Source organism: Mesoplodon mirus (genome assembly GCF_964341445.2).
Source record: "Mesoplodon mirus genome assembly, chromosome: 2".
NCBI lineage: Eukaryota > Metazoa > Chordata > Mammalia > Artiodactyla > Ziphiidae > Mesoplodon > Mesoplodon mirus.
In genome coordinates, this window is record NC_138977.1 from 117,885,565 (window position 1) to 117,895,807 (window position 10,243).

The 10,243-nt window shown below is 43.6% G+C and overlaps 1 protein-coding gene across 2 annotated transcripts; it reads right to left on the reverse strand.

Moving 5' to 3' along the window:
* Positions 1-3,098: 3,098 nt before the first annotated feature.
* Positions 3,099-9,195, reverse strand: COA6 (cytochrome c oxidase assembly factor 6). 2 transcript variants are annotated; one of them, XM_082644591.1, is made up of 3 exons: positions 9,132-9,195; positions 8,251-8,410; positions 3,099-3,442 (listed from the first exon to the last, which is right to left on the reverse strand). In XM_082644591.1, the coding sequence occupies exons 2-3, from the start codon at positions 8,392-8,394 to the stop codon at positions 3,347-3,349; spliced, it is 240 nt and encodes a 79-aa protein (XP_082500717.1). In that variant the 5' UTR covers positions 8,395-8,410; positions 9,132-9,195; the 3' UTR covers positions 3,099-3,346. The 2 variants fall into 2 exon arrangements, with proteins under 2 accessions (XP_082500717.1, XP_082500716.1); XM_082644590.1 differs by lacking the exon at positions 9,132-9,195 and adding an exon at positions 8,946-9,125 and having other exon boundaries at positions 3,101-3,442.
* Between the last annotated feature and the right edge of the window lie 1,048 nt (positions 9,196-10,243).

Here is a 10,243-nt window from a genome sequence, read left to right on the forward strand (position 1 = left end):
GTTGCTCCTGGACTTGTCACTGCAGGCCCTCTCAGTGGACAGAGCTAGGGGACCTGGGTGTCCACCAGCCTATGTGTGTACAAGTACTACGTCCAGGTATGTTCACATAAACAGGAGTTCTTCCTGCTATCTCTGACACCAATGCAACGCCACAAGGTTCATTCTAACATGCACCTCTTGCTTATTTTTTACTGCTTTTTCTAACACAAACCTGGTTCTCATTGCTGTAGTTTCAGAATTGCTGCACCACACCCCTGTGAAATTTAGCGATTTGTGTAGTTCTTTTTGTCTTCAGTCTTACAGAATCCAGTCAGAACACCATTTTTCAAAGTTATGTGGGTCAGCCCCTTTCTTATCCATCCCTTTCAGTGAGTTTGTCATATATTTATAATAGTTAGGTTCATTTATCATTCTTCATTCCAAACTAGAATTCCTCCAAAATCCTGGTTGATTTTATTTTTATTTATTTACTTATTTTGAGATGGATGGGACTAATATTTTCTTTTTTTCTTTAGGCTGTGTGAGCTCTTCGTTGCTGCAGATGCAAGGGCTTCTCTAGTTGCGGCCCACAGGCTCTAGAGCGTGTGGGCTCAGTAGTTGTGGCATGCGGGCTTAGCTGCAGTATGTGGAATCTTAGTTCCCCGACCAGGGATCGAACCCGGGCCCCCTGCATTGGGAGCGCAGAGTCTTAACCACTGGACCACCAGGGAAGCCCCCCTGGTTGATTTGATTTTAATGTGCACACAAAGTCACTCTCTACAGTGTACAGTCCTGTGGATTTTGACAAGTGCATACATGGATGCACCACCACAGTGCCATAGAAAACAGCTTCCAGCTAAACATTCCTTTGTGTGACCCTTTCAGAGTCAACCCTTTTGCCCACCAGCAGTGAATGCCAGTTTCTGCTGCTCTGCATCTTCATCAGTACTTGGTACTATCAACTTTTTTAAATTTAAGGCACTCTAACAGGTGTGTAGTGATAGGTCATCATGGTTTTAATTTACTCTACAAATAATATGGAGCATCTTTTCATAATATAATATTTCTAACACTATGAATAGAGTTGCGAAAATATTCACGTAATTTGCCTATTTTTTAAACTTGGGCTGTTTTTAAAATAAGGGTTTGTTATTCTGGATACGAGTTCTTTAATGAGATATGTGATTTGCAATATTTTCTCCCAGTTTTAATTTATCTTTTCATTCTCTTAATTGTATCTTTCACAGAGCAGAAATTTTTAGTACTGATAAAGTCCAACTTAGCTATTTTTTTTTCCTCTTATGGATTGTGCTTTTGAGGTTATCATCTAAAAATTCACTTCCACGGCTTCCCTGGTGGTGCAGTGGTTAAGAATCCACCTGCCAATGCAGGGGACACGGGTTCGATCCCTAGTCCGGGAAGATCACAGATGTCATGGGGCAACTAAGCCCATGCGCCACAACTACTGAGCCTGTGCTCTAGAGCCCGCAAGCCACAACTGCTGAAGTCTGTGTGCCTACAGCCCGTGCTCTGCAACAAGAGAAGCCACTGCAATGAGAAGCCCACACACCACAAAGGAGATCCAATGCAGCCAAAAATAAAATAAACAAATTTTTAAAAAAGTTAAGACGTTATAAAAATTCACTTCCAAACCCCAAATCATGCAGAATTTCTCCATATTTTCTTCTGGAAGTTATATAGTTTTATATTTTACATTTAAGTCTATGATCCATTTCGAGTTTTTTTTTTTTTTTTTAATAAGGTGCAGTTTATGTCAAGGCTCATTTTGTTGTGCATGGACATCCAATTTTTCCAGCACCATTTGCTGAAAAGATTATCCTTTACGGAATCGCCTTTTCACCTTGTCCAAACTCAGTTGACTCTGTGTGGGTATATTTCTGGGCTCTGTTCTGTTCTACTGAACTATGTGTCTATCCTTCTGCCAATACCATACTATCTTAATCACTGTAGCTTTACAATAAGCGTTAAAATCATATAATATGAATCTTCCAATTTTGTTCTTTTCAGAACTGTTATGGCTATCTTAGATCCTTTGACTTTCCATACAAATTTTAGAATCAGCTTGTCAATATCTACCAAAATTCTTGAGATTTTGATTGGGGTTGCTTTTTTTGTTTGTTTTGTTTTGTTTTTTGCGGTACGCAGCCCTCTCACTGCTGTGGCCTCTCCCACTGTGGAGCACAGGCTCCGGACGTGCAGGCCCAGCGGCCATGGCTCACGGGCCCAGCCGCTCCGCAGCACGTGGGATCCTCCCGGACCGGGGCACGAACCCGCGCCCCCTGCATCGGCAGGCAGACTCCCAACCACTGCGCCACCAGGGAAGCCCTGATTGGGGTTGTTTTGAACCCAGAGAACAAACTGGGGAGAACTTAACAGTAAATTAACAACACTGAGTCTTCTAATCCATGAACACTGTACCTCTCCCCAGTTAAGTTGATCTATGATTTCAAGTGTTTTGTAGTTCTCAGGATACAGGTCCTGCACATACTGTTAGATTTATATCTAAGTATTCCTTTTATTTTTAGTTTTTTTAGTGCTATTGTAAATGGCATATTTTAAATTTTATTTTAGATTCCAGCTGTTCATTGCTGGTATACACAAATATGATTTTCTTTTGCATATTGACCTTGTTTCCTGCTACCTTTCTAAGATTCACTTATTAATTCTAGGTGCTCTTTTTGTCGATTCTTTGGGATTTTCTACAAAGATAATCATATTGTCTATGAATAGAGCCAGTTTTATTTGTTCCTTCCCATTTGTGTGCTTTTCTTCTTTTGAGGTAGCTAGGAATCCAGTAGCATGTTGAATAGGAGAAGTGAGGATATCCTTCCCTTGTTACTGATTTGAGGGAAAAAGCATTCATTGTCTTATCATTAACTATATTAGCTGTAGGGTTTTTTGTAGATGGTCTTTATTATTTTACCTGTATATTTTAAGTTGAACCTTCTTCCATTCCTCATTTTCTTCTGTCTATGTTAAAATGCTAACTCCCAGGACAATGGCAAATCTTATTTTTTTCAGTGTATATCCATATCTCTATCAAGAATAGTATTTGCCTACTACCCATCCTCCAACAACAAAAAAGGTACACGTTTTCATAATAAGCTTTAATTTTGTTTTTTCTTAAAATATGTGTTTTTTACTCAATTAAGCATATTTCATACCATTTTATTTCAAGTCTGTCTTTTGAAAAATGGAATCTTGTTACTTGACTATTTAAATTAAGAGTTGTATATATGGAACAAGCATTGGTGTTTGCCATCATTCAAACTACTGTTGTCCCATAGAGCATTTCTGAATGTCCAGAAAAAATAATTTCAACTTTTCTGAAATGTTCAGGAACAGCCTAGGACTTTGCGGCTGTTTTCGGAGGCTGGAACTCTCCTGCTTCAAATTTTTCTTTGAATTTTAAGTAGTCTCTTCTTTTATCAAAATATTTTATCTGTTGAGAAAAAAGGGTCTGAGATAAGGGCAAGCTATGCAGCTTAAACAAAAGCACAGATTTAAATGTAACTAATTATTCAATATAAATCATATAAGTGGCCTAAGTAATTTATATTTTAGAACCATTTTGAATCAGTGCATCTTATGTATACGAGTCTCTAAAGAGAGTATAGACCAGTGAGTCCTAACCCTTTTTGGGCTACTGACCCTGTTGAGAATTTGAGTACCCTGTGCACCTTCTCAAGAAGTATATGTGCTTACACATGTGAAATGTACTATGCAAGTTCAGAGTCCATAGGACTCTCAGGTCATAAGACTTCATGATTTAAAGACATCATTGTACAAGTTTTTCCTGTCAACTGTAAGTTCAACAAGTTTTGTAATTCACTAGCCATCATATTTGTATTAAGTTTATCTTATCCAGAACATACATTTAAGGAGACAGACACATAGTTAAAAATTATATTCATGAACTATAAATAAGTAAACTGATGGTAAAACTTTAATACACTAAATATTTCATTTTATTATTTCTATTTACATCTTCCTCTTGCCATAGGGAATTTGGAGTATCTTAAAGCCCCATATCCTGAAACAGTAAAATCACAGAAGTAGAAAATCAAGGCCAACCACCAAATCCTCATAGCATCTGCATCTGAGCTGCTCTGCAGACAAGACAAAGGCATGATACCACACACGTTTTCACTGTCAGAACAGAAAAGCTTTTCTTAGGATTTAATTCTTAAATATTTCAATAGAGCCCGAGTTAAGAATGTAAAACTGTGCCTGCCCTGTCTCAAGCTGGGATAAGAGACTCAGATAAAGCCAGCTACAAAGTTAACGTTCCTCTGCAGGACACACCGCAGCCAGACACTGTCCTAAGAGACCCCTCTGAGTGACTACCGCTTTTTTTTTTTTTTTTTTTTTTGGCTGTGTTGGGTCTTCGTTGCTGCGCGTGGGCTTTCTCTAGTTGCGGCGAGCAGGGGCTACTCTTCGTTGCGGTGCACAGGCTTCTCATTGCGGTGGCTTCTCTTGTTGCGGAGCACGGGCTCTAGGCGTGCGGGCTCAGTAGTTGTGGCTTGTGGACTCTAGAGCGCAGGTTCAGTGGTTGTGGCGCACAGGCTTAGTTGGTCTGCAGCATGTGGGATCTTCCCGAACCAGGACTCAAACCTGTGTCCCCTGCATTGGCAGGTGGATTCTTAACCACTGCACCACCAGGGAAGTCCCTACTGCTTTCTTATTCACCAAGAAACTCTGTTCTCTAAAATCAAACTATCAGAAATTTGCTCTTTGAAGTTCTTTCGGTAAGGATGAAACACCCCACTTTTGCCTGGGGGATCTGATAGGCACTTTGACAAAAAGAAGCAGTCTTGATTTCCAACTCAGGTGCAGGACTTCACACAAGGATTTCTGAGCATGATGACATGGCAGCATTTATCTTTGTGGAAAATAAGACCCTGGGTCCATTTCTCAGTCTAGAGTTGACAACCTGCTTATACACAGCCCTGCTTTTCTCTGAGCCTATCAAAGCACCACTTCATTTCAGTTTCACCTAAACTCCACCCTTCCCCAAACCCTCTGATAGCTCCTTTCCCTTGGTTGCTGAGACACCCGCAGCAGCTCTGGTATGTGGGGCTCCCTGGTTAGAGCACGTTAATAAATCTCACTGTCAGACTCCACACCCCTGGTGTCCTCAGGCTGACTGAGCTGGGACGGGTGTTATATGTAAAGGGCAACAGATGAAGAAGTGGACAATCCTCTTAACGTTTTTGTGGCAAATCAATAGATCTTTGCATCTCCTGTCACATCGCCAACTGCCTAAATGACAATGCCATTTAGTGGTCCTACTTATACTTCAGTCCCAACTTGTCCAGAACTCAGCTCCTCTCCAGACGTGTTTCTCCTCCCATCACCTATTTCAGTGACTGCATCACTGTCAATGCTCCGATCTCTTTCCCCCTCTTGATCGCGACAGTACAGGCCCACATGATTTCTCACTTGGATTGTTTTAATAGCTCTTTAACTGGTTTCTCTACCCTCCTTCATCCATCCATCACACCACTGCCAAGAATAATCTTTTTGAAATTCCAATTTGATCATGGCACTGCTTGTTTAAAGGTCTTTCAAGGCATCCCTATTGCCTTCAAGGTCAACATCCAAACTCCTCAGTAAGACAAATCAGGTCATTCATGGCTTAATCTCTGCCCATCCGTCTATCTTCTGGGTTGACCACCAGTCCCTAAAATGCTACCCGTCCAGAGCTACCCCACTTCCTGAACGTGCTGACTTCTCATGCCTCTTGCTTCCATGCCTTTGCATATACCGTACTCTCTGCTTGAAAAGCTCCGCTCCATAGTCTTTTCCATTCAATGAACAGTTGAGGACCCTCGACATGTGGCACCTCGAAAGAGGCTAATGTCTAAAAGGCTAATAAATCAACAAGCATTTCTTGAGAAGTACTGTGTATGTATAATGCTAGTGTCCTCTAAGCCATTAGATGAGATGCAGGATAGTAGCATGAATGCCAAAATACTGCAATTTCTGAGACATTTCAAAGGTTCACAGGGAAAAGACAGTATCTGAAATTGATGTTAGGATCAAGTATCTTGGCTGTCCGGTTGCTCTATTTGTGGAAGACTGTGTTGGATGATGCTACAATGACAGACCTGATCCCTGCTCCTTCCTAAGTTATGAACCAACAGGAGGCTTTAAATCGGGCATAATTATACAAGGCCGACTGATGAGTGCTATAAAAGGGATAAGCAGGGGCTTCCCAGGTGGCGCAGTGGTTGAGAGTCCGCCTGCCGATGCAGGGGACACGGGTTCATGCCGCAGTCCGGGAAGATCCCACATGCCGCGGAGCGGCTGGGCCCGTGAGCCGTGGCCACTGAGCCTGCGCGTCCAGAGCCTGTGCTCCACAACGGGAGAGGCCACAACAGTGAGAGGCCCGCGTACCACAAAAAAAAAAAAAAAAAAGGGATAAGCAAAGGGGCAGAGAAGAGTAATTTGGTTTTGTGACAGCACAGTTTTATATTTATTATGTAAGAAATTTTTATTTTTAGTGTTTTATCATAGAAGTATTCATTGTGAATCTCTATTTGGTGGTTTTATTTTTATCTTTATTCTCTGGCTGTGACTTCAGCTAAGTAAAAGAATACAAACTTTGCAATCAGAGAGACCTACTTTCAAATCCCCTCTCTACTACTTTGCTGGTTAGCTGATCTTGAACAAATTATTTCACCTTTCTGAGCCTTAGTTTCTATTACGTAAAAGAGATACAATAGTACCTCACAAGACTGAATGAAAATTAAAGCTAATGAAAACACAATTTCTCACACAGAATGCACTCAGAGAATACTCCCATGATTTCTTCCTCTGTCTCCTTCCCCACCTTCTCACACAAATCTCTGTAAATATCTTTTGCTTTTATTCTATGGCCACTGGGTATGACTCCTGAGTAGAGAGCACGGGTGAAAAGGGAGCAAAGGCCTGAGGGCGCAGGCTGGGAAAGGGAGCTCAGTTACAGACTAAGAATAGTCTGCAGAAGACAACTGTTTTCCATGGGAGCATGGCAGTCACTGTCAGATGCGGCAGTAGTTATTTTGATTGCTTTGCTCTACTGCTCCCTTCTTTTTTTTTTTTTTGCCGTACGCGGGCCTCTCACTGTTGTGGCCTCTCCCGTTGCGGAGCACAGGCTCTGGACACGCAGGCTCTGGACACGCAGGCTCAGCGGCCATGGCTCACAGGCCCAGCCGCTCCACAGCATGTGGGATCTTCCTGGACCGGGGCACAAACCCGTGTCCCCTGCAACGGCAGGCGGACTCTCAACCACTGCGCCACCAGGGAAGCCCTGCTCCCTTCTTTGTTGGAGTCATCTATAACTTTGTAGGTTGCCGTCAGTTTCTCTAACAACGTTCATGTCATAACTCTTGGGTGGTTCAGTATCCATGTGGTTGATCCTGCCAGTACCCTGGCCTCTCAGGTCCTTGACCTCTTTCTTCAATGATCTTGTCCTCCAACCTACCTTACTGCCAGGATCAAAGCCTAGTCCTCGTCCTTACCAACAAATACAGCCCTGCCCTAATCTCAATGCCGGGCATCCTATTCTCCAGCCCCAATAGTGAGAAAGCAAGTTATTCCAATGCTCTGGGCTTCAGTTGCCTCCTCTGGAAATTGACGGCAACACCGCCCATCTCAAAGGGTATTGATGAAGGAGCATCAGGCATTCACACCAGGGCACTTACTGAGCCCAGTGATGTTAGTTCCCTTTTCCAACCCCTCCCATTCTAAGGACTGGCAATACAGAGCAAGAGCGCGTGTCGGCGAGGCACTTGGAGCAGCTGGTGCCAGAATCCACCATATGATCATTTTGTTTCTTCCACTTTCTAAACTCCTTTGTATTTGTACTTTGGGTATATGACCATATGATTTTGGGCGGGCAACTGGGAATGCTTTATTTCTGATAGCAGCTCTAGGCCAATGAATTTGCCAACTCTTGCCCAAGATTAAATACTATCCCTTGAGAAGATCCAGGAGAAATCTACCAATTTAGAAGATTGGAATTTTTTGGTTAGTGTGCGTATGTTTTGCTTTTCAATCATCTTTAAAGTGTCAGGTGACATTTTCCAAAGGTGTGCCTGCTATGTACATAAAACAAGTCTGGATTACGAGACGAGGTTTTCTTTGCTGCTCACGGAAACTGTTCATTTGACATGCCTCAAACAGTGCCTCATTTCATAGCCCACCACTCACCGTAAGCTCTCTGTATTTTGACAGCAAACAGAAACACGTCCCAGTGTGACTTACCCACTGTTGGGGACAACTTGATTCAAATGAGCTTCTTAACTTCTTGCACTGAGAAGCATCCTCTGTGTGCTCATCTAAACACTTCCAGTACTCATCCCGGGCTCCCCAGCAAGCCTGCCTTTCTTTCATAGATGGGGCTGCCATTCCTAGTGGGCTCAAGCTGTCAACCAAAACATGTGATATTAATAAGGAACTTGTAATTTGAGAGAAGGTAAGCCAAAGAAAAAATACTGTTGTTCCCTCCAAGCCCCTATATTTTTAAAGTTATGCCTCCGGGTTTTAATGATGTGACTGAAACCAATCAGTTCTATTACATTAACGGTATCGTAAGAGCACTCGGTTTTGACGCTTATCCCTTACACCATGTAATTTGCTCCACTGCTGGAGTGGCAGCTTGGTCTCAGAAAGCCGGAGTTAGAATTACGGCTCTCACACGGTCTGTCACTTAAGACACTTCACTTATTCTCTCGAGCCTGTTTCCCCATCGGTAAAACAGGGGAGCGGTGCCCGTTTTACGAGGTTGCTGTTGGAACCAAAGTGTTACACAAATAAATGCACGAGGCCAAAATCACCAGGCAGGACACGGAGTGCTGCTCCGTCTTGCAGAAGAGGAGCCCGAGGCTCGCGCAAAGTCAGCGACCTCTGGGGTCCATACCCTCCCCGGCGCGCCCCGCCAGCCCCGCCAGCAAGCCCACCTCTCCGCCCGCCCAGAACCAGGCTCCCTTCGGCGCCGACTGGAAGAGAGGCACGCAGCCCAACAACCGAGAAAGAAGGGCGCGGTGCCGAGGACTGACGCCGCACTCTCGCCTCGCCCGCTTGAGCTCAAGCGGCGTAGACCCCCGCCCCCTCAAGGAAACAATTCACGCGGCGAATGCACTGGCCTTGGAATGATCCTTACGGGCTACCGTTCGCTGTTCCAGGAGGGCGGGACTTCCTGTTCCGTTCTCTTACCTGTCGCAGTGACTTCTGGGCCTGCTCGGGCGAGGGAGGCGGGTTCTGGGGCTGTGGAGTTGGGGAGTGAGTGGGATGTGGTCACTCCTCAGAGCGGCCTCGGCTTTATTAACGTCTCGGTGCCTCTCTCCCTGCAGTTTTTCGTGATTTTAACGAACTGTGCTTCTTTCATGAATCTAAATTTCTTCATATATCTCGCCAAGCGCCGTCCGGAAAGCTTAACGTGCGAGCCCTGCCGGAAACGGCGGCTTTGTGTGGAAGTTGGCACCTGAGACGAGAGCGGGACGAAGCGTTAAAGGGCCGCTTAGGCTTAACTCCTCGCTTTTTAAATTAAAAGAAAAAAAAGAAAGGAACGGTCCCAGAAAGAGGCGGGTGACGCCCCAGGACACATGGCAAATAAGTGACTGAGCTGAGAACCCAGGGCACCAAGCTCCCAGTTTCCTGATTCAGATTTGATCCTGTTACATTTACCAACATTATCACCTTTCCCTTGCTTGAACCCTTGCGGCTTTCTTCTCTAGGTGGACAAGATCCTTTTAGTTGGTATTTGGAGACATCTAGTGAAAGAATACGAAAGCCAAGTTCCTCTCGGCTGAGATCTGATAGTTCGTGGGATTAAAATGTGAGCCTGATTAGAGTTTACAGCTAAGATCTCTGGGCTTGGATCTGAAAGTTGCCGGCGGTAATACAAATTGGTTAGGAGAGTGGGTAAAATTAATACCTGTATTATTGTTTTAATCTTACTTGTGGCTCTTTTTACTCCCTAAACGCCGAGGTGTTTTTTTAAAAGGAATGAAAAGCGCTGCTCCAGATATTTTGAAAGATACTCTTTTTAATATTTTAGTGAATATCTCAGCAGAATCTTTATTTGAAAGCACGTTTGTAGATACAGGTCAGTCGTCCAGTTCTCTTAAAGATCCCACCTGCGCCATCATCTAGCCCTGTTAAATTCTAAGTGCTTATAAAACTCACAAGCAGTTTACAGCTCTGCACTCAGTGCTGGTATTTAATCCTTTACAAATAAATATACGCAGATTTTCAG